Source organism: Palaemon carinicauda, chromosome 40, assembly GCF_036898095.1.
Source record: "Palaemon carinicauda isolate YSFRI2023 chromosome 40, ASM3689809v2, whole genome shotgun sequence".
In the NCBI taxonomy this organism is placed as follows: Eukaryota; Metazoa; Arthropoda; class Malacostraca; order Decapoda; family Palaemonidae; genus Palaemon; species Palaemon carinicauda.
In genome coordinates, this window is record NC_090764.1 from 46,587,777 (window position 1) to 46,613,566 (window position 25,790).

At 40.2% G+C, this 25,790-nt stretch overlaps 1 protein-coding gene across 1 annotated transcript in view; it reads right to left on the reverse strand.

The window, feature by feature from the left end:
* The window catches only part of LOC137631754 (HEAT repeat-containing protein 1-like), a 622,900-nt gene that overhangs the window by 199,307 nt on the left and 397,803 nt on the right, over positions 1-25,790 (reverse strand). Inside the window, exons 5-6 of the mRNA XM_068363681.1 lie at positions 9,610-9,693; positions 8,775-8,939 (exon numbers count right to left, since the gene is read on the reverse strand). Of these exons, the coding sequence (XP_068219782.1) occupies positions 8,775-8,939; positions 9,610-9,693 (249 nt within the window). The remainder of the gene's footprint in view (positions 1-8,774; positions 8,940-9,609; positions 9,694-25,790) is intronic.

The following is a 25,790-nucleotide window of genomic DNA, read 5'->3' on the forward strand; positions in this document are numbered from 1 at the left end:
TTACTGAGAAACACTTAAATGAAGAATTAAATTTTCAAGTCTACAGTGCAATGGCAACCAATATTCCCTCCAAATTGTGTAAGCATACCTTTCACAACTAACTCAGAGAGAAATATACCGTATTATATGCACACATAAGGTTTTCATTAGGAACTTTTTCAAAGCAACCAACTGATACCTTGTAGCCAATTGGGCTATCTTAACGTACTTGCTTGTCTCAACAACAGCAAACCCGTAGGAATTCAGGTGCTGTTTTTACAGATTGCTGATTAGTGGTGAGCATGGAAAAACCAAAAAAGTACCGTATTTGATGCCCTATAGGGCACACTTTTTTCCCCAAATTTGGGTAAAAAAATTCGCCCTGCGTCTTATACACAGTAGGTGAAGTTTGAGACCTACCGTAGGCCTAGGCTTATCTAACCCAGCTTACGCTCAGTACTTTTACCTGCTATAAATTCCATGCATCTTTATTTTATTTTTATTGTTGGTATTATTGTATTATTACCGGTAATTTAAATATGAATTTGTTAAAATAAAAGCAAATATACCTGAAATTCTGTAAATATAAAAATCAGCTGAAAAAATTTAAACACCGAGTTATGGCTGCATTCTCAGCAGCCTTTTAACTTTCTCTTTCAGTAACTTTCGATAATTTTAATGTATCATTAATAACGGCAGTAATCAAATTTAGATTAGCATATTTATTTTTCATTGAAAATCCACCATGATACGATATATCCTCACTCTTCCTCCAATCAAGCACCATCTTCTTTGTCACATCATACTGTCATTAGCTGTATTTGTTATTGTTTACTAAATGCAATAATGGTTTTACTTTTATGCTACTTGTAAAATTTTTTAGCGATACGGCAAGTAAAATATTTGTAAAAACATCTTTACTAAGAGCTCTTGGTATCGTTAGCTATCACTTGCATGTGTAAATGCGGTTGCTTGTTCATTATGATTGGCGATGAAACATAAACAAAACATTTTCTGTTATAGGCAGCATTTATTAGGAAAAACTTGATATAAAATCGCTCTTATTTTCTTTATTTCGAATTAGTAAGGATAAAGTAAGTAAAACAAAATCAATATCATTATTATTATATAACCAATATTTGGTAAGATATCCGTTGCTGCAAAAGCTAACTTATACACAGATGTGTACATACGTTTGTTTGTTCGTTATGATCGGTGATGAAACGTAAACAAACCAGTATTCTTATTTTATGTTGCATGTTTAGCACAAGCATGATATAAAAATGTCTTTAATTTATTTCGGATTTTTAAGTACACAACAAAAGCTAGCCTATGCACTTATGGTTTTGTAATTTACCAGTCTTCTTATACAGCAGATATGACTCAAATTCTTTAAAATTTGACTTAATTTTCGATCTCATCTTACCTGAAGGTCGTCTTGCACGTGGAAAAATACAGTATATTTCTGATTGTGTAATGTACAGCTAGACTGTTTTTAAAAAATATTTAAATACACTAAAAGCTGTTTTCCTGAATCTAACCTGCTAAAATGAGGGTGCGTCTTATAGGCCGTCAAATATGGTAATTTGTTATCTCTTAGTTCACAAAATGCTATAATAAAACTTGTTGATTTTTAAGGAATTTTTGGTTTTGGCCTTTTAACTGATGTATAATTGGCCCTACATATACTGGAAAATTATATAAGTGGGACACCCGGTATAAAGTATTCCACAGATAACAGTTGTTACAAAATTCAAACTTATTAGTAAATATATCGGTACACCACAAGCTAGCAAAATAAAGTACAAAACTAAAAATGTATTGGATGTGAAAGTACATGTAAACTGTACTAAATATGCACTGTATAGTACAGTATCATACAGCACCCTCTAGCAAAATACAGTACAGAACTAATATTACACCACTATGTGTGTATAGTACTGTTCACTAAACAAAACTTAACAGTATTGTATGTAGCATTAATACAGAAAATCTCCCCTATACAATAAAGAGCAAGTGTCTGGCAACAAATAAATAAAAAAAAAAAAATAAATAAATAAATAAATATATACATACAAATATATATATACATATATATATATATATATATATATATATATATATATATATATATATATATATATATATATATATATATATATATATATATATATATATATACAATATATATTTCTGGTCATGCTCAGTAGCAATACCAGACATCCCTTGGGTAGGGGGAAGGGGTGGGAATGGTTGAATCTGTGTTCAAGTGCATGCATATCTATATAAATATTTAGCCATTATTTTTGATGGGTCAAGTACACAAGTGCTGTTATAATAACAGTACAGGGAGTAAGAATCATAAAAATAACAATAATAATAATAATAATATATGAACATCATGGAATGTATTCACAGTACAGTGCACACTGCCCATTTATTCGTAAATGTTTCACAGTATAGCACTTTAATGTAACATTAATCCAGGCTAATCAGGTACTTACTGACTCCTCCTTTCTTCATGTGTAAAGAATATGATGATGAGCTGATGATGGGTAACAGTAATACATATGCATTTCAATTTTCTTATTAATCCTTTAAAGAAAGGCTAAAATGATCATCAGGTACACTTCACTGATTAAAACTAGAGGAGACACAGATGCTGTTGGATAAAAGATGTTATGAAGAGTACACAGTGCATATTAATGTGTTTTTGGGAGCAGGAGCAATCAATGCAGAGAAATGTTGGTTTGGAGGCAGACCATGTTAATGGTAATAGATCATCTACTGTTCCTCTATAAATAAAACATCATGATAGGCCACTGTTGTGTCTGCCTTTCTTATGTCATTAGGTAATATAGCTTCAGTAAGACCTGCATAATTGGGCTCCACACAGCACTAGAAGAGTTGGAAGACCCAGGCCTACATGGCTGAGGACTATGAAGTGTGAAGTAGGAGATGATGAACAGAGAAGTATTTAATTAAAGCTTGAGATAGAAATAACCGACAAAATCTAACAGAGGCCATTTGCATCAATAGGCATAGGAGGAGATGATGATGACGATGAAGACCTGCATATTAGGATCATAATTAATATTGTTTTTAAAATTCCAACAGTAAATAAACACTTCACTTGGTTTTGTCATGGTCCACTTCTGAAGTTTAGTTTCTTCAGTATCTGACTTGAAAAATGCTTCTAATTGCATTCCATAACTCTTACCGATGTTCCTCAATAAGTTTGACAACATTTAATATCACCCATTTCATTGCCTGAGTAATCTTGAAATTTCTAGTGTATTTCTAATAATGGGTTACCTATAGCCTTGGATAAAAAATGATACAAGAAACATTGATAGTTTGGGGCTGTAATTCGTCTATTGCTCCTTTGAATTCTTCTTTGCTTGGGTAGAGAGGATACGCTGGTTTGTCAAATGGCGAGTATGTGTGTGTGTGTGTACTTTTCCGGCAAATTTCCCGAATAAACGTAAATGCATCAGTGACTATAAAAAGCATCCAGCAATCCCTTTATTCATATTGCAGTCTGCATCTACACCCATCACTATCATCTCAAAGCCCTATTGAGAGTAGATTAAACTACTAGATTACGGTACTGTATTAAAGATGTTCAGCGGTAGTGTAAAGTAAAAACCATACATATTAATGTAAGTTCATTCTGCAGGTTCAAGTGTTATAGAATAGGTACCCCATGTATTACGTAAATATATCCTATAAAAATGTTTCACAGATTCTTACCTGTCAAATATAGGAGGACTTTTCCACCCCATGATGCCTTGAAAAAGTGTATTTGCTGAAAGAAACCCAGCAATTATGCTTTCATAATCTTAAATAATGTCGTAAAGAAGTCCATGGACAGTGTTGATCATAATCAATCTTAAATGACAAACCTTTCTCCAGGTGTTTTTGCCCGAGAGCAAAAGTCATTAACACTCAATCTAAATACAGTGAGCCCTTGCTACTTCGCGGTTCGACTTTTGAGGATTCACGACTTCGCGGATTTTTTTCATAACGCATGTACTGTATATACATATATCGCGGATTTTCCGGAAATTTCGAAATAGCCGCGATATATGAAGACCCAAATATTTCGTTAATTCCATTAATAATTAGTAATATCTACTCTTACTGATGGTTCATTGCATTACATATGATATATAATTCAGTACAGAAAGAAATAAAACACGAAAAGAGAATGTGATCATACGATAATTCAGTATACCTGTACGTAGTAAAATTAAATCGAACATGAAACGCAAATCAGATGCAGTCTGACTTTGTCATATTTGAATGGTGTAAGGCTGCTGATGGCTACTACGTACTACAAATGTAATGGATGTGCATCTTTTCCATGAATCTTTTGTATGTATACGTACGTAGTACTGCATCCAATAATATTCTTTGTTGCAAAAATCACATCTCGAATAAGCATACATATCCTACAACAAAACAAGCGTAAAATAGCGTACGTAAAGCATATAGTATATAGTACCTTGTATTTGAATTGGTAACTACTAGGTAGCATGTAAGACGGACTATGATTGGCTCCAGCGCTGATAGATGATGAATCAGCTCCCAAGTTTTGTAATCTAGCCTGTGATTGGTGTTTTGACCGCTTCTCTGATCCGCAGCATCTTATCGCGGCCACTTTGTTTGCTGCTCTCTCGCCGGGTAGACGCTGCTACATTACTGTGTAACTTTATCTGTGCTGTGCGTGACTGTTTGAAGTTGAACTTTTTGTTGAACTTTCTGTTTAACCCCTACAATGGCTCCCAAGCGTTCTGCTTCTACTAAGGCTGGTAGTGAGCCTAAACGCGATTGCTGAGAAGGTGACACTTCTCGATATGTTGAAAGAAGGGAGAAGTTACGCGGCCGCAGCCCGCCATTTTGGAGTGAACGAATCAACCGTTCGCTACATTAAGAAGGACGAGGCGAACATTAGAAAGACGGCTGCCATCGCCTTTAGCAGGTCAGCGAAGCGAGTTGTTACCGCCCCTAATAAAACGATCGTCCGTATGGAAGGTGCTTTAGCAATCTGGATTGCCGACTGCCGGAAGAAGATACGAACACCATCCGAACCAAGGCTTTGAGTTTGTATGAGAATTTTGCGGCAAAGGAACCTCAAGACGACGATGGCGACCATGCTGAAGAAGACGAAGATGATGTAGATGAACCTCAACCAGGGACATCCACTGATTCCCAGCCTCAGAAACAACGTTTTTCCGCCAGCAAAGGATGGTTCGCGAAGTTTCAGAAACGCTTCGCCCTGAAAAGCGTTTCTCTGCATGGCGAGGCTGCTTCCGCTGACACTACCGCTGCTGAAACTTACGCGAATGAGACGTTCAAGAACATTATTACTGAAGGTGGATACAAGCCCGAACAAGTGTTTAATATGGATGAGACCGGCTTGTTTTGGAAGAGAATGCCATCGCGAACTTTCCTGTTCAAAGAAGAAGCCAAAGCCTCTGGCTTTAAAGCATTCAAAGATCGCGTTACCCTCGTGATGTGTGGCAATGCTGCTGGATTTTTGCTAAAGCCGGGGCTTATTTACAAATCGAAAAACCCCCGCGCTTTGAAAAATAAAAATAAGAATCTCCTTCCCGTGTACTGGATGCATAATCCAAAAGCATGGATTACGAAGATGCTGACCTCCAACTGGTTCCACCAGTGTTTTATCCCGCAAGTCAATAAATATCTCTTAGAGAAGGGCTTGCCATTTAAGATCCTTCTCCTTATGGATAACGCTGGTGGACACGTAACTGATCTGTCGCATGAGGGCATTCAGGTTGAGTTCCTGCCACCCAACATGACGTCATTAATTCAACCGATGGACCAGGGGGTTATCAGGGCGTTCAAGGCCCTCTACACGAAGAATACCTTGGCGGACCTCGTTGCGTGTGTGGATGCTGCCCAAGATGATGAGGATGAAACGTTCAATTTGAAGGCGTACTGGCGGAAGTACACAATAGCCACGTGCCTGGAGAACATCCAGAAGGCACTGAAAGAAATGAAACCTGCTACTGTTAATGCGAGCTGGAAGAAGTTGTGGCCCCAGATTGTTTACGATGACGAGGGATTTACACCTGCTGAGATTCAACACTCTGCAATACGGAAATTTGTGCAGTTGGCTGCGATAATTGGAGGTGACGGGTTTGGCGACATGACGACTGAAGACGTCGACGAGTTGTTGGACTGCAATTACCAGCCGCTAACTGACACAGACCTCGAAGACCTGACGAAATCGGCCAGTGAAGAAGACAGTGAAACACAGGAAGAGACCCAAGAAAATGTCGAAGAAACGGGCTTAACATTAGAACGGCTTGCCAAGCTCTGCAACCTTACGAAGGAGTTGAAAGAATTGTCGCAAGAGTGGGACGAGGATATGGTTCGTTCTATGCAATTCTGCAACAAAATCGATGAAGACATGACTCCCTACAGGATGCTCTTAGAGCGAAAAAAGAAGCAGCGGCAGCAACTTCCGATCACAATGTTCTTCCAGCCTCGCAAAAAAAAGCCAGTTCCTCCTGCTACTATGCCTTCGGAAGAAATTGAAGAAGTGTCCCAGGAAGAAGTTGAAGAGGTGTCCCAGGAAAAGACACCTCTGTCTGAAGAGACATAAAATACTATCATTGGCTGCACAGTAGAAGACATCATCAGCTTTATCATCATCATTTCTACTGTGCAGCAAATTCATCGCCATCATCATTCAAGTTTTTCTTCAACTTCTTTCGTGGTGAGTACAGTAACAATCTTTATTTTTTTATACTATGTACTTTAATATTCTAACATTTTAATATTTGTGCCTGTTTTAGTTTAGGGTACTGTAGTACATGCATTAAGTGTTCTGTACATTAAAGGGTGTTTGTTAACAGTACTACGTAAAGGGAAGGTTTTAAAAGTCTGAATAGGCTATACATGTTAAATAAATACGTAGATATGGTGTCCCTACTTCGCAGGTTTTCAGCTATCGCGGCCGGGTTTGGAACCTATCTACCGCGATAAACGAGGGTTCACTGTAGTATGATTTACCCATGCCTTGTCCAGTAATGGTATGTGTTCTCCTTCAATGCAGGCATGTTCTTGGAGCAACAAATAAGGCCTAGGATGATTATGTAGTTGGTTACATTGCCACAGAAAACTAAAATCAGCAAATTCTTCCATGATTAAACCCAGAAGCCTGCTTTACAATTTTATGGATGTAGTCTTCAACTGAAATGGAATTCATTGCAGTTGAAGAATTACCTGGAATCAAATTTTTCTTGTCTAATAATTGCTTCTAATTATCCTGAATAAGAATCTGCTACCTCATCATCTACAGATGCCAATTTTCATGTATTTCCTATTTTTTTTTTTTTAATCATATCTACTCTTGAATTTATCCATCCATAACTTACAGCTATTTTTCTATGCTGAGATTTAAACTGATGATGCTGAAAACATTATCTTAAATGATTACTGACTTCTGTCATAAAACAACAACTGAGAATAAATCGGTATTATTCTCATTGTCATGTCCTCAATCTATAAATTCATGGTCTTTTCCATCTTCAATAACTGTTTTATTACATATCATCAAGATGAATTTTGCAATGGAAGGGGCAATGGTAATGCTTAATTGTCTCTCCTTTCTCTTCTTATATATCTCATGAATCAGACTAACTCTCCCCGTACTTATGCAGAACTTCAGCTAATGACTTCTCATTTTTAAATAAATGATAAATCTGACATTACTCTACAAGTGACAACACATGAATACCTACAAACCCATTTTACACTATGCCAACATCACTTGAATGCACTTTGAGGCCATGATTTCATAGTATATGAACACCTCTTGTTATGCACAGATAACCTTACTACTCACAACACAACACACAATAAAACTGAGAATGTCGTAAGACAGTGTGGGTATCTTGATGCATGTCAGAACAAATGATTTGATATGGACTCCACTGGCAGAGTATTGGGCAGGCAAGCAAATGAATGACATGCTTTAAAATACTTTTGCCAAGTGCTTCACACATGTCTGGGTGAACTTTTATGTATCATTTTGTATAATGGTACAGAATGGTAAACCGTATATGAGTGAATCATAAAATGGCAAACCTGCAGATGAGGGCGAACTTTACTACCCTGGTATTAAAGTATTGTACTCATATTCAACTGACATTCATTTGGGATGGGAGTAGAGCCAAAGGTTTTAGATTTAAGCAAAAAAACAAAAAAAGGGGAAATGTGGACATCAAATATTACAACATTGTCTGCAAATGACCAACTATGGAGAGAGAGAGAGAGAGAGAGAGAGAGAGAGAGAGAGAGAGAGAGAGAGAGAGAGAGAGAGAGAGAGAGAGAGAGAGAAAATATATCTACTTAAAGACTTAGGTTTTTTTCCCTCCCAGTATTTCAAGCTATGTACAACTAAAAGGTCTGTGATAAATAATCTGAATAAAATCCATTGCTTTCAACTATAAGAATTGACCCAGATATCAAAAAGAGCAAAATTTTTTTTTTTTTACATAATAGAAGAAAAGTTTACACAAAAGCAATTAACATGCACAATAATTATACATTTTGCTTTATAAAATTAAAAATTCTAAAATATGCAATTTAGCAAACTTACATCAGCTCATGTTTACTACTGGGAGGAACGTAGAGAGGAGAGGTCCCCTTTTTTGTTTCATTTGTTCGATGTCAGCAGCCCCCAAAATTGGGGGAAGTGCCTTGGTATATGTATGTATGTACTTATATATATTAAAAAAAAAATGGTCATTAATACTAACCTCAACTATCAACTTAACAATACTCTGTAACAAGTCATCAGACAGCTTTGCATTTACAGCTAAATGTGACAGAATCAAATAAGACCCAGCGACTAGCTCCTTGTGTTCAGAACTTAAACATACAGGAAGCATCTTGACTATGTAAGTGAGGTGCTCTTCTTTCACCTGAAATGATACAAAATAATAATTAACCAACAGCACTAATGTTGATGTTAAGAAAAAGATTATGTACATCTGATATATATTATCAAAATATTACATAATCATGAAAAGTATAAGAAATTTCACAATATAGTAAAGTAATGGGTTATAACATATAAGGTTTTATCACACTAATAGCATTATTTGCCAGATTGATTTGTAATTGAGTATCAGTTTAAGGGTGCCATAGAATTGGATATTGTCTTTAAATTCGCTCAGTCACAGGTACGCAAACAAACTTGTAGCTACTGTACTAACTGCATCATGCCTTATAAATGACCTTACCTATGAAATTTTTCTGTAATATCTGACATCAAAAAATTCAGAATAAAATATAAGTTTGCAATTTCGAGTAAAATGATGATTATACTGTACTGTAATTTAAATAAAATTTTTGATAACCCGTTAACTCTCTTCTTTGTTATTAACCCCGTCACTATAAGGCATCATATCCCCTCAGTAGCTGCATAAAAGATTTGCAATCATCAGATATATAATCTCACTTATTCTATAATAACCCATATTTCAACGTTCAGATTTTTACTCCTAATTATGGAAATTATTTTTCAGAATTACACTTTTTCTAAGAAAGATTCTTATACAGTATTTTTATAATACTGTAATGTATACTTACATCATGTAGTAAACAAAGACTGCCAATAACTGTTGACACATATGCAGAAATGGCTATTTTCAGACTGCTTTCCTGATCGTGCACCTGGGAATACAAAATTTTCTATTAACATATATAAGAACATTTATCAAATTTATATGAGAAATTATTCTTTATATGGAAACATAATGGAATATTATTATAAAATCTATGAAAAGTATTCCTATACTTGCCTTCAAATTATAAACTATAGTACAGTAATACCTTGAGATATGAGTGTCCCAACATACGAGAAATTTGAGATATGAGGAAAATTTCGAGCAAAATTTTGTCCTGAGATACGAGAAAAATTTGAGATACGAGGCAGTTCCCTATGCGGCCGCCAGGTGGCCGAGTGTGCGAGAGGCTTCTCACCAGGACATCATCGCTCTGTCTTTCCCGTTGGATCTCTGTCGCGTAAGGTTTATCTCCGAGCAACGGCCGTAGTGTTTGGTTTTCTAATGTGGTTTTTGCGTTAATCAGAGCAGAATTCAGTGAATAAGCAATGGGTCCAAAGCAAGCGAGTGCAAACAAGGGTAGTGAAAAGAAAAAGCGTATGATGACAATGGAGATAAAGCATGAATTGAAAAACATGAGAGTGGTGTAAGAGTGACTGAGCTGGCTCGCCAATATGAGAGGAGTCCATTAACAATATGTACCATCCTCAAGCAGAAGGATGCTATAAAGAGCACAAAGCCTTCCAAAGGAGTAACCATCCTTTCCAAGCTGTGCAGTGATATCCATGACGAGATGGAGAGGCTTCTTTGATCTGGATAAAGGAGAAACAGTAGGTGGGAGATAGCGTGACTGAGACTATCATATGTGAAAAGGCCAGCAGAATCTACAATGACTGGAAAGGGAAGCAAGCAGCCAAGAGAGGGGAGACTTCGATGCCAGCAGACGCCTTCAAAGCCAGTCGTGGCAGGTTAGATAACTTTAAAAAAGGACTGGGATACACTTGGTTGTGAGGCATGGGGAAGCAGCAAGTTCCGACTCAAAAGCCGCGGCGGACTTTGTCATAACCTTTGCCTCGATTATCGCTCAACATGGCTACATCCCCCAACAAGTCTTCAACTGTGATGAAACTGGCCTTTTCTGGAAGAAGATGCCCGGGAGGACATTCATCAGGACAGAGAAGAGGCTACCGGGCCATAAGCCCATGAAGGACCGGTTAACTATAGCCTTGTGTGCCAATGCTAGCGGTGACTGTAAAGTCAAGCTACTGCTGGTGTACCACTCTGAAAACCCAAATGCTTTCAAGAGCCAGAGTATCTTGAAAGAAAATCTGCAAGGGATGTGGCGCACTAATGCTAAGGCTTGGGTTACCACGACCTTTCTTCACGGAATGGGTTAATCTGTGCTTTGGTCCGGCAGTCAGAAAATATTTGGCCGAGAAGAACCTGCCAATGAAATGTCTCCTGGTCCTCGACAATGCCCCTGGTCACCCTCCTGGTCTCGAAGAGGACATTCTTGATGAGTTCAGATTCATCAAGGTCCTTTATCTTCCACCCAACACCACACCACCTCCCAACCCCATGGACCAACAAGTAATTTCCAACTTTGAAAAACTGTACACGAAGCATTTGTTCAAGAAATACTTCGATGTCACAGACAACACCAATCTCACCCTTCGTGAATTTTGGAAGGAACATTTCAATATCATTCACTGCTCAAAAAATATTGACGATGTATGGCAGGGTGTCACAAAAAGAACTCATAATTCAGCATGGAAGAAATTGTGATCAGCTTCCGTCGCTGAGAGGAACTTTGAAGGGTTCGATACGACAGACCCTGATGACCCCGAACCTATTGTGGTGGATGAAACATGTTATTTTCATTAGTAAAATAAATTTTTGAATATACTTACCCGATGATCATGTAGCTGTCAACTCTGTTGCCCGACAGAAATCTACGGTCGGGATACGCCAGCGATCGCTATACAGGTGGGGGTGTACACAACAGCGCCATCTGTGGTCAGGTACTCCAGTACTTCTTGTCAACACCACCTCAATTTTTTCCTCGGTCCACTGGTTCTCTATGGGGAGGAAGGGTGGGTCAATTAAATCATGATCATCGGGTAAGTATATTCAAAAATTTATTTTACTAATGAAAATAACATTTTTCAATATTAATCTTACCCGATGATCATGTAGCTGATTCACACCCAGGGTGGTGGGTGGAGACCAGCATACATGTTAACAAAGAAGCTAAGTATCCCGTATTTTATTTTATTAGTTATTCAAAAATAACATAAAATAAATAAGTACCTGGTAAGGAAGACGACTTGAACCATTACTCTGCCTTTATTAAGTACGTCTTCCTTACTGAGCGTAGCGGTCCTCTTAGGATGCTGAACGACTCTTAGGTGCTGAAGTATAAAGGGCTGCAACCCATACTAAAGGACCTCATCACAACCTTTAACCTCGGCGCTTCTCAAGAAAGAATTGACCACCCGCCAAATCAACAAGAATGTGGAAGGCTTCTTAGCCGACCGTACAACCCATAAAAAGTATTCAAGAGAAAGGTTAAAAAGGTTATGGGATTATGGGAATGTAGTGGCTGAGCCCCCGCCTACTACTGCATTCGTTGCTACGAATGGTCCCAGGGTGTAGCAGTTCTCGTAAAGAGACTGGACATCTTTGAGATAGAATGATGCGAACACTGACTTGCTTCTCCAATAGGTTGCATCCATAACACTCTGCAGAGAACGGTTCTGTTTGAAGGCCACTGAAGTAGCCACAGCTCTCACTTCATGTGTCCTTACCTTTAGCAAAGCAAGGTCTTCTTCCTTCAGATGAGAATGTGCTTCCCTAATCAGAAGCCTGAATTAGTAAGAAACTGAGTTCTTAGACCTTGGAAGAGAAGGCTTCTTGATAGCACACCATAAGGCTTCTGATTGTCCTCGTAAAGGTTATGACCTTTTTAGATAGTACCTAAGAGCTCTAACTGGGCAAAGTACTCTCTCCAGTTCGTTCCCCACCAAGTTGGACAGGCTTGGGATCTCGAACGACTTAGGCCAAGGACGTGAAGGAAGCTCGTTTTAGCAAAAAACCAAGCTGCAAGGAACATGTAGCCGTTTCAGATGTGAAAACTATGTTCCTGCTGAAGGCGTGGATCTCACTTACTCTTTTAGCTGTTGTCAAGCACACGAGGAAAAGAGTTTTTAATGTGAGGTCCTTAAAAGAGGCTGATTTGGAGAGGTTCAAATCTTGATGACATAAGGAACCTTAGGACCACGTCTAGATTCCAGCCTGGAGTGGACAACCGACGTTCCTTTGAGGTCTCAAAAGACCTAAGGAGGTCCTGTAGATCTTTGTTGGTGGAAAGATCCAAGCCTCTGTGGCGGAAAACCGCTGCCAACATACTTCTGTAACCCTTGATCGTAGGAGCTGAAAGGGATCTTACGTTCCTTAGATGTAACAGGAAGTCAGCAATCTGGGTTACAGTGGTACTGGTTGAGGAAACTGCATTGGCCTTGTACCAGCTTCGGAAGACTTCCCCTTTAGACTGATAGACTCTGAGAGTGGATGTCCTCCTTGCTCTGGCAATCGCTCTGGCTGCCTCCTTCGAAAAGCCCCTAGCTCTTGAGAGTCTTTCGAAAGTCTGAAGGCAGTCAGACGAAGAGCGTGGAGGTTTGGGTGTACCTTCTTTACGTGAGGTTGACGTAGAAGGTCCACTCCTAGAGGAAGAGTCCTGGGAATGTCGACCAGCCATTGCAGTACCTCTATGAACCATTCTCTCGCGGGCCAGAGCGGAGCCAACCAACGTCAGCCGTGTCCCTTTGCGAGAGGCGAACTTCTGAAGTACCCTGTTGACAATCTTGAACGGCGGGAATGCATACAGGTCGAGATGGGACCAATCCAGCAGAAAAGCATCCACGTGAACTGCTGCTGGGTCTGGAATCGGAGAACAATACAACGGGAGCCTCTAGGTTATCGAGGTAGCGAACAGATCTATGGTTGGCTGACCCCACAGGGCCCAAAGTCTGCTGCAAACTTTCTTGTGAAGGGTCCACTCTGTGGGGATGACCTGACCCTTCCGGCTGAGGCGATCTGCCATGACATTCATATCGCCCTGAATGAACCTCGTTACCAGCGTGAGCTTTCGATCTTTTGACCAGATGAGGAGGTCCCTTGCGATCTAGAACAACTTCCACGAATGAGTCCCTCCCTGCTTGGAGATGTAAGCCAAGGCTGTGGTGTTGTCAGAGTCCACCTCCACCACCTTGTTAAGCTGGAGGGACTTGAAGTTTATCAAGGCCAGATGAACCGCCAACAGCTCCTTGCAATTGATGTGAAGTGTCCTTTGCTCCTGATTCCATGTTCCCGAGCATTCCTGTCCGTCCAAAGTCGCACCCCAGCCCGTGTCTGATGCGTCCGAGAAGAGACGGCGGTCGGGTTTCTGAACAGCCAAAGGTAGACTTCCTTGAGAAGAAAGCTGTTCTTTCACCACGTGAGAGTAGACCTCCTCTCTTCGGAAACAGGAACTGAGACCGTCTCTAGCGTCATGTCCTTTATCCAGTGAGCAGCTAGATGATACTGAAGGGGGCGGAGGTGGAGTCTCCCTAACTCGATGAACAGGGCCAGCGATGAAAGTGTCCCTGTTAGACTCATCCACTACCTGACTGAGCATCGGTTCCTTCTCAGCATGCTCTGGATGCATTCTAGGGCTTGGTAGATCCTTGGGGCCGACGGAAAAGCCCGAAAAGCTCGACTCTGAAGCTCCATACCCAGGTAGACAATGGTCTGGGATGGGACGAGCTAGGACTCCTCAAAATTGACCAGGAGGCCCAGTTCCTTGGTCAGATCCATAGTCCATCTGAGAATCTCCAGACAGCGACGACTTGTGGGAGCTCTTAAAAGCCAGTCGTCTGACGGAGCCGGACACAAGATCATGGTACTGCTGCACAGTCTGTGAACTGTCAACCATGGGGAAGCGAGGAAGTACAGCGACAACCCGAAACTGTCTAGACTGTCTGGGTCGTACAGACAACTCCTTATCGGGTTGCTGAGGTTGCCGCACTGCGTCACAACAAGTCACTTCTGCTGGTTGTTGAACGTCTTCCCAGTGACACACTGACTCCGTAAACAAAAAATCCTCTAACAAGGACTAAGCTTGGACTGCATGTCTTGCAACAAAGCTCAAGGTCTATGGGAGCAGGTGTGGCAACAGACGGGGTTAGCGACTGAAGCGGAACCATTACCCTCCCTGGAAGCATGTTATGCTTAAATAAAGTCCATAGGAGGCTAAGCAGCTTAAGGCTCCTCTCCAAATGACAGAGTCCTCAAGGGAATATCAGAAGGAGGGAGAATAGCACTTTCTCATCTACAGGAACCATATCCGAGAAAAGCTAAGTTCTCTCAGTGAGGGTTTCACTGGTGCAAAAGCAGCAGACCAGAAGGCAACGTTATGAAACTGCTTGACAGTCTTGTGAGTTGGCAACAACCAAAGATGTGAGACTGAGGAGCATGCGGTAAGGTATGCAGAGCATGCTGTAAGGTATGCAGAGCATGCTGTAAGGTATGCAGAGCATGCTGTATGTAGAGCATGCTGTAAGGTATGCAGAGCATGTTGCATGGCATGCGGCTTATGCTGCATGGGATGAGGCTCATGCTGCATGGGATGAGGCTCATGCTGCATGGTATGAGGCTCATGCTGCATGGGATGAGGCTCATGCTGCAAGGGATGAGGCTCATGCCGCATGGGTTGAGGAGGATGCCGCATAGTATGAGGCTCCTGCCTCATGGGTTGAGGAGGTTGCCGCATAGCATGAGGCTCCTGCCTCATGGTTTGAGGAGGATGCCGCATAGCATGAGGCTCCTCATAGCATGAGGCTCCTGCCTCATGGGTTGAGGAGGATGCCGCATAGCATGAGGCTCCTGCCTCATGGGTTGAGGAGGATGCCGCATAGCATGAGGCTCCTGCCTCATGGGTAGAGGAGGTTGCCGCATAGCATGAGGCTCCTGCCTCATGGGTTGAGGAGGATGCCGCATAGCATGAGGCTCCTCATAGCATGAGGCTCCTGCCTCATGGGTTGAGGAGGATGCCGCATAGCATGAGGCTCCTCATAGCATGAGGCTCCTGCCTCATGGGTTGAGGAGGATGCCGCATAGCATGAGGCTCCTGCCTCATGGTTTGAGGAGGATGCCGCATAGCATGAGGCTCCTGCCTCATGGGTAGAGGAGGTTGCCGCATAGCATGAGGCTCCTGCCTCATGGTTTGAGGAGGATGCCGCATAGCCTGAGGCTCCTGCCTCATGGGTAGAGGAGGTTGCCGCATAGCATGAGGCTCCTGCCTCATGGGTTGAGGAGGTTGCCTCATAGTGCTGGAACCCGGCAACTCCCGATGCGGCAACTCACGCATGAAAGCAGGAGGCGCAGCAAGAACATGCGTCTGGCAGGGTGGACTGCGCATCGGAGGTGGAGCTCTCACAGGTGGAGGGTGGGAGCAGGCAGCCGCAGTATCTGCTGAGCGCACAACCTCGGCGGGTTGTAGGTTAACAGGCTACATTGTCAACCTTCCAGCATGATACTCCTGTATGAAGGAGCAAGCTGAGACTGTATAGTCTGCAGCATGGACCACTAGGGTCTATGAAAGACAACAACAAACGGAGCTACTGTCCGTTGAGACTGAGGGTCTAAAACAGCTGGTGCGGCAACAGACGGAGTTACTGCCTGTTGCGGTACCACCTTGCCTCTCTGGGAGGTGTGCAGTTGTCGTACTGCAGCAAGTCCGAACTGACCCAGTGCTAATGGCTACACCTAGGAGTTGGACTTGCGCGGAAGGGACCGACTTGCACTTAAAAGCTGCAAGATTTGGTCCATGGTTTCTGCGAGAAACCTCTTCCGCAGACGAGGAATAAATGGGCTCTCTCGTCTTTGTGTGGGTGGGGTGATCACGTCGGCTACGTGAGTGGGTACACCCGAAACCACGGAGGGAAACGTCTGTTCGTCGATCAAGGCCTGATGAACCCATAAGTCCTTCGACGTTACTTCTCCCCTGGGCTTGGGAGCTTGTAAGAGGTCCCAGACTAGGCGAACAACTGGCACGAACAGATGAACCCTCGAACGCAACACTGTAACACTTTGCGCTTATCACTTTATCACTTTTGAATTTCTGTTTGCACTTATTTCACTGAACTCGAAACTTTAAGTGGTTTGTACCTGAAACACGCAATTCTATCCTTCATTAAAAGTTAGTAATTGCGAAAACAGTATTACAATGTAACAGAAAAACATAATGAAAGATAAAAAATTCAGTGGCTGGAAAAGAGACTAAACACTAGATCAAATAAACTACGTTTAAAATCTCTCACCGCATAAAGCCTGGGAACAAGAATAAAACTCTAGAAACGTTTACCTTCTTCCCCTAAAGAGACTAGGGAGAAGAGCAAAAACGATAACAACGTTACCCGCTTGAACGAAACGTTTATCCTCCTCTCTCTCCCTCCGTCTCTATCTCTCTCTCTCTCTCTCTTGACTTAGAACCTGAGAGATGAGCCCAATTATATATATCGTTAAAACATATTATTCTTAAAGGAAAAAACTGAAAAAAAAATTAAAACCATTTAAGCTAAGAAAGAATGAACAAAACGCTAGAATCGGTTTACTCTTACTGCAACGTGAAACCGTGAATACTCTCTCTCTATCGTAACGATAGAGCGCAAGCTGAACGTTCTGAACGTCAACAACTGCGGAGACAAAACAAAACGTTAGTTCAACTTTGAAAACAGTACGAGACTATCAAAGAAATTCTTTCAAAAACATAAAATAGCATAAAATCTTAACAGGTAAAAACGATATGACGGGCTCAATGTTAATTAACTTCGGTTCCAAGAAAAGACCGCCTACTATTAGGAAAGGTCGCATATAAACAAACATAAAAATTAATTTTAATAAGTTTATAATAAAAGGAAGTTAATCGAAGAGGCCTGTAAAAGGCGGAGAGATATAAAATAAATCTATAACTTTGTTAAGCAAAATAAAGAAAGAGAGTCTATACTCTCTTCGACACCAACACTTCCGTCTAAGGGAAGGGTCGGCCATTTAAAAGTGAAAGAGAGTTCATACTCTCTTCGTCACCAAAATTAAATCAAATTAATTCCAAAAACTTGCTAAGCTAATGATAAAGCTTCCTGAATAGCGAAGGCTAAACTCTAGAGCAAATACATCACCAAATCGTGAACAATAACTCCAGAATCAACAGCGTATCCAAGTAGGTCTAGCCGGTGGCACGACAGAGGAAAAATTGAGGTGGTGTTGACAAGAAGTACTGGAGTACCTGACCACAGATGGCGCTGTTGTGTACACCCCCACCTGTATAGCGATCGCTGGCGTATCCCGACCGTAGATTTCTGTCGGGCAACAGAGTTGACAGCTACATGATCATCGGGTAAGATTAATATTGAAAAGTGTCTTTTGGAAAGTCCATGGGACTGGAGGTAGATGAGGCAGACGTGAACAACCTTGCTGAGGAGCATCAGGAAGGGCTCACAACACAGGAATTGATAGAGCTCCAGGGTATGCCTCATTCGGAGGTGTAGCAGGAGCTCAGTAGCAAAGAGGAGGTGGAAGACGAGGGCCGCCTTTCTACGACGGAAATCAAAGATATGTTAACGAAGTGGCAGGAGTTTCCTAATTTTATGGAAAAGAGGCACCCGGAGAAGTTGGCATGTTAGCCTTTTGTGACGACACTTGCGTGCGTCATTTTCGCAACATTTTGAAAGGGAGACAAAAGCAAACATCCCTAGATAGGTTACTTTTAAAAAGGGCGGCAAAAAGTGAAGGTGAAGGAGAGGTAAAAAGAGCCAAGCCGGAAGAAGAAAAGTAAAATAAAAATGAAAATGAAAACAAAATTAGAAATAAGTTTAGTGTAATGTAAGATTAACATTTTATTTTTAAGTATGTGTACAGTAAGCTAATTTCATTTTTAAGTTAAATTTAAAGTTACTAATTTCATTTGAGTTAAATTTAGAGTTTAAATTATATTACGTAGTATTACAAAAGTGTTGCGTACCGAACGTGTTGCCACCAAGTCTCTCTCCTCCTCATCCTCTCTCCCTCCTCCTCCTCCACACACACTGCCGTTAGTCGCTACCGTCTGTCTCGAAGGTAAGAACTCCATAATAATTTTACATTTTATTGAGGATCATAACCAGTTCATAGTTATTTGTTATTTTGTGAGCATAGAATGTGAATAAGAACAATTTAAAACATGTTTTTCCACTGTAAAATACTATTTTTAGGTGTTTTTACAGAGGGTGGGAACGGATTAATTTTTTTTAGTTATTTTATGAGGGAAAATTTGATCTCAGATATGAGCAAATTGACATACGAGCTTTGTCCCGGAACGCATAAAACTCGTATCTCATAGTATTTATACCTTGACATACGAGTACCCCAACTTGCATTTGTGATACGAGCAAGTAGCCGAGCAAATTTTTGCATCAAGATATCAGCACAAACTTGAGATACGAGCACGCTTAAAGATGCTAACGGTAGGGAGCCGAGCATTTGGAAGCTCTCGAGGCCCACATCACTCGTTCCCACTACTGAACACATCGAGCATCGCTCGTGTTGTTTGCGCTATTTACGTGATTTTAACGTATATTTGTAGCCAATTATCTTAATAATGAATGGGTCCAAAGCGAGAGATTGGAAACATTAGCAGTGAAAAGAAAAAGCGTATGATGACAATTAGAGGTGAAGCGTGAAATTATCTATCTTCCTTTTGAATGGGAGAAAGATAGGTATTTCATAAAAGGACTGCAGCAAGTGAGAGCAAGGCAAAAAGAGCTAAGATAAGTGACGAACAGTAAAAAGAATAAAAATAATAAAAAAGAAAATAAGATAAAAAATTTTATAAGTTCAGTAAGCCAAGTTCAGTTAAGTTAATTTTAAATGAGTGTTGAGATACGTATGTTGTATGTGTACCGTCCAATTCTCTCCCCTTCCTACCTCCCTCCTCGTCCGCACACACCGCCCTTAGCCGCTACAGTCTGTCTTGAAGGTAAGAACTCCATAAGGAAGCCATATTTTATTGTAGGTCACAGTCCAGCAATCATTTAAATCCTTTTGTGAGTATATAAAGTATTAAAGCAATTAAAAGCATGTTTTTTCCATTGTTATATAATTGACTTGGGTGTTTTTAAGAGAGCGGGAACAGATTAAATTTTTTTTCAGTTATTTTATATGGGAAAAATTGACTCAAGATACGAGTAAATTGACATACAAGTTCGGTCCTGGAACGCATTTTGCTCATATGTCAAGGCATAACTGTCTTATGAAACATGTGACTATCGACTTTGAAATGAATATAATTCTTTTATCGCTATCTTATCCCCATCGGAAACAGGTAGCACAATAATACTGTACTATGATGTGTGTACTGAAAGACACTGTGGCTAGTGGACCAGAAGATCCCTTGTACGGGAAATAATTTTCAAAATGAAATAATTTTTGTACCCAAGATTCATGTGCAATTTTTTTTAAGAAGAAAAAGATTCAAAATTCAAAAGTCATACCTTCACAGTTAAAAATAATAAGGAATAGAAATTATAACACAATAATACTGCACTATAATATGTGTACTGGAAGACACTGTGGCTAGTGGACCAAAGATCCCTTGTCTGGGAAATAATTTTCAAAATGAAATTATTTTCGTACCAATGATTCATGTGCAATTCTTTTTAAGAAGAAAAAGATTCAAAATTTAAAAGTCATACCTTCACAGTTAAAAATAATAAGGAATAGAGAAATATAAAAAAAATTTTTTTTATTATTTGTATTTTTCCGAGCTATACCAAACAGAGTCCTTTAAATAGGGAATCATTTTTCAGTGCGAGCTGGAATGGTGGTTGACATCATTTACGAGGTAGTTAATAGCAAGTGGTGAGCAAGGACGAGGAACTCCAACACTGCCCACCTGTTAAAACTCTTCATTTATTACCTTTGGGCTCAGGACCGAGAGGGACGGTTGAGGTGGGAAGCTTAACTTTAAGGACTCGGATTTGTATAGCTAACAAATTAATAAAAACTTTCATCATCATCATCATCATCTTCTACGCCTATTGACGCAAAGGGCCTCAGTTAGATTTCGCCAGTCATCACTATCTTGAGCTATTAAATCAATACTTCTCCAATCGTCCTCTCCTACTTCACACTTCATAGTCCTCAGCCATGTAGGTCTGGGTCTTCCAACTCTTCTAGTGCCTTGAGGAGCCCAGTTGAAAGTTTGGTGAACTAATCTCTCTTGGGGAATACGAAGAGCATGACCAAACCATCTCCATCCCCCCCCCCATGATCTCATCCAAATATGGCACTTGAGTAATCTTCCTAATCCGGTCCAGCCAATTAACTCCTAATATTCTTCCAAGGGCCCTGCTCTCAAATCCACAAAACCTATTGGATATTGTTTCATTGTCATATCACGACTCATGTCCGTACAGTAACACCGATCTCACTAAAATGATATATAGCCTACAGTAATTTTTTTTGTGTAATTCCAGGCGATTTGATTTCCAAATTTTACCTAACCTAGCCATTGTCTGATTTGCTTTTTTCAATCCTTCACTAAACTCTAATTTCAAAGACCCTGCATTGGAAATCATAGTTCTTAAATATTTAACTGATTCTACCTCATTAATCCTTCCTCCCTCCAGTGATATTTCATCTTCCATCGCATATTCCGTTTTCATCATCTTTAGAAAAATTTATTTGTTCCTATGCGTAAACAAACCTTTCGTCATTTAAGTAGGGAGACTCACTGAGTTGGGTTGGAAATCCCCTAGGAACCAAATTGGTAGGTTCTTTTCTTCCCAGGAAATGTCAATCTAACTGATCCCATGCATGAGTGAAGATGACTCCAGCAACCACCTGTCTATCTAATGAATGAATAGGCTGACAGCGCGTGACCTGAATAGAAAGGACTGGTATGTAGTCAAAGTAGGGATCCCTTCCCCCGAAAGGGGATAGCAGGCTGGAATAATATACTGTACCTGGCATATGATGATCAACGGGTTGGCATATACAGTATTCCACCATCCTTTGCCTCCTCTAAGGGGGATGGAGAAAAACTTTTCTAGATTTTAAAGAATGGAACTCACAATACAAGTGTATTTTACCAGCATGAAGTCAGAACAAGCAAGTAAAGCTTTGTGTCCAAGAGAGGGGCAAAAAGAATGGAGGAGAAGAGCCAGACATTCTACCTTCATTCCAAACTCACATCTATACGTTACCATAGACAAAATGCTTACCATTTCGCATGAAGGCTGGGTTTGCTACACAACTAATTGAGCAACCACCATAAGACCAAGTACAAGAGCATCCAGGGACTTGTGGATATTCCTGTAGAATAAAAGTCATGAAGATGGTCTGGTGTATAGACACCCCAACCCCCAACACCTGGCTGACTGTAAGATTCCTTTTGATGGCAAGGGTGGGGCCTGACCCATGACTTGGCGAGTTCCGGTTCTAGCTGGTATCTTGACTCCCTCTCAGCAGTTGACGCAATGCATTACAAATCATCTCATAAGTCAGAAAGAGATTGTGTCCCTAGAACCTCTTTCTTGGCTCTGCCAATGCTAAGGAAGTTGCTGATACTCTGGTCAAAGGTGTTGGGTCTTCTTCGGATAGAACCACAGAGCCCTCACGGGACACAAAAGCATCATCTTCTCTCTTTGCCACCCGACACTTCACATAGAAAGGGGATGGAAAAGGTGCTTGAACCTGGACCCATGCCCCCACCAAGCTCCAAGTTTTGGCTGTCAACCTGGCACCAGACTAAGGGAGTTCCTTCCACACCTCATAAGGCAGTAGGTTGGCCAGGGTACCAGCCACCCGTTGAGATACTACCGCTAAAGAGTTCTGGGGTCTTTTGACTGGCCAGATAGAACTACATTGGAACCTGCTTTCTGGTTACAATTCATTTTCCCTTTGCCTACACATACACTGAATAGTCTGGCCTATTCTTTACATATTCTCCTCTATCCTCATACACCTGACAACACAGATTAACAAATAACTACTCTTCACTCAAGGTGTTACTGCACTGTTATTGTTCAGTGTCCACTTTCCTCTTGGTAAGGGTAGAAGAGACTCTTTAGCTATGGTAAGCCGCTCTTACAGGAGGACACTCCAAAATCAAACCATTGTTCTATAGTCTAGGGTAGTGCCATAGCTTCTGTACCATGGTCTTCAACTGTCTTGGGATTGAGTTCTCTTGCTTGAGGGTACACTCGAGCACATTATTCTATCTGATTTCTCTTCCTCTTGTTTTATTAAAGTTTTTATAGTTTATATAGTAGATATTTATTTTAATGTTGTTACTCTTCTTAAAATGTTTTTTTTTCTTTTCCTCACTGGGCAATTTTCCCTGTTGGAGCCACTGAGCTTATAGCATTCTGCTTTTCCAACTAAGGTTGTACCTTAGAAAGTAATAATAATAATGGGAGGATAAGGCAGAGAGACTGTAAAAGGTAAACACGTGAGCTCGTGTATTGAATGTTGTAAGTGAAGAAAAATTAAGGACTAAAAGGTGTTATAAGCTCAAAAATTAAAATTAACATTAAAGGCAACACTGAAACGAAGCCAAAAGTGAAGATAGTGAGGAACGAGGATGTAGAAACTTCCTCAAAAGAAGAAATTGAAAGGGAGCCAGCTGACTGTGCCATATGCGACAAAGAGGTAACAAAGAAGCAGTATGGAATTGCCCGTGACTACTGTGAGTCTTGGTCCCACAATGGTTGCGTTAAAATGGGCAGGGATACCATGTGGCATGAGACTATCTGAGAGCCAAGAGGGTTAACTTGAGTCCCAGTGTAATCCCAACATAGTTGATTAGCGAACAGAGCAGTTGAATAGAAGAAATATTAGAGAATGGAAGAGGTTTAAATAGCAGAAAGTCATAATCATCCTTGTGATCCCATGGGTCTGGACTGGGGGGGGGGGAAGGAAACAAGTAGAGCTTCCTGTTTAGCCATGTGGCAAACAGGTTGATCGACAAAAAATTGCAGGAACCAGAAGCCTTTCCGTTACATAGGGATGTTTTGGTATTATCATCATTATTATCATTATCATTATTATTATCATTATTATTACTAGTTAAGCTACTACCACAGTTGGAAGAGCAGGATGCTACAAGACTAATGGCTCAAACAGGAAAAATAGCCCGGTGAGGAAAGTTAATAAGGAAATAAATAAACTACATATGAGAAGTAATGAACAAAAATATGAACTATCTTCAGATCAGTAACAACAAAAATAGATATGTCATATATAAACTATGAAGACAGACTAATGTCAGCCTGTACCTGAGAAGGTCATACCATAACCTGGTCACAGCTGAAATAAAACTTCTAGAATACTGTGCAGCCATTGAGCCCTATAATGGAGAAGACTTCTTTTGAGGAGGTTTCTACATCCTCGTTCCTCACTATCTTCACTTTTGGCTTTGTTCTAGTCTTGCCTTTACAATCTCCAATGCTGTACAGAAATCCCTTGATTGTGGTCGGGAAGTTCGTATGATTGGCCTTGATTTTAGTGCTGCCTTTGACCGTGTTAATCATGAGGCCCTTGTTTTCAAACTGAAACAGTTGGGAGTGGGTGGGTCGTTTCTTAGCATTATTATTGATTTTTTAAGTAATAGATCTCAAAGAGTTGTTGCTGATGGGCACCATAGTGATTATAGGAATGTGATATCCGGTGTTCCACAGGGTAGTGTTCTTGGCCCATTACTTTTCATACTATTTACACATGACATGTGGTATGGCCTAGAAAACAAGCTTGTTGCATATGCAGATGATGCTACTCTCTTTGCATCAATTCCATCCCCTGAATGTAGATCTGGGGTTGGTGAATCCCTTAATAGAGATTTAGCTAGAATTAGTGCATGGTGCAAATTATGGGGTATGAAGTTGAATCCTAACAAAACTCAAAGTATGATTGTAAGTAGGTCAAGGATGGTGGCTCTTCAACATCTGGATCTCAGTATTGATAATGTTTCTTTAACTTTGTATGACTCTTTCAAAATTTTAGGTGTGATTCTCGACAGTAAATTTACTTTTGAGGAACACATTAGGTCTGTCTTCTTCAATTGCACAAATTGGCTTATTGAGAAAGTCTTACAAGATTTTCGGTGATCAATCTATTCTGAAGAAGTGTTTTAATTCTTTCATTCTACCTTGTTTTGAGTATTGTTCTCCTGTCTGGTGTTCAGCTGCTGATTCTCATCTTAATTTGTTAGACAGAAACTTATGGTCTATTATATTTCTTATTCCTGATCTAGATATTAATCTCTGGCACCGTCGTTCAATTAGTTCATTATGCATGTTACATAAGATTTTTCATAACTCTGACCATCCTTTACATTCAGATCTCCCTGGACAATTCTATCCTGTTCGTAATACTAGGCAGGCAGTTAATTCTAATAGCCACGCCTTCTCCATCATGAGGCTCAATACTACGCAATACTCTAGAAGTTTTATTCCAGCTGTTACCAAGTTGTGGAATGATCTTCCTAATCAGGTAGTTGAATCAGTAGAACTTCAAAAGTTCAAAGTTGGAGCAAATGCTTTTTTGTTGACCAGGTGGACATGAGTCTTTTTATAGTTTATTTATGACATATTTGTTTTTGATGTTGTTAATAGTTCATATATGACATGTCTGTTTTGACGTTGTTACTTATTTTAGAATGATTTATTGTTAATTTGTTCTCATCATTTATTTATTTCCTTATTTCCTTTCCTCACTGGGCTATTTTTCCCTGTTGGAGCCCCTGGGCTTATAGCGTCTTGCTTTTCCAACTAGGGTTGTAGCTTGGATAGTAATAATAATAATAATAATATTAGAACCGACTGCATCTAGTACTACGTACAAGATGGTACAGTCTGGGTAAGATCCAAATGCAAAGGATGGTCAGAATTATGAATATCTTATGCAACATGCAAAAGGAACTAACTGAGCAACGGTGCCAGAGATTAATATCTAAATGAGGAATAAAAAATTTAACAGACTGCAGGCTATTGTCCAACATATTAAGATGAGAATCAACAGCTAAAGACCAGACAAGAGAACAATACTTGAAAAAAGGTAGAATAAAAGTAAAAAATTCTTTGGATTAGATTAATCATCAAAAAACTTAAAAGAGGATCTCGATAAGCCTATTTT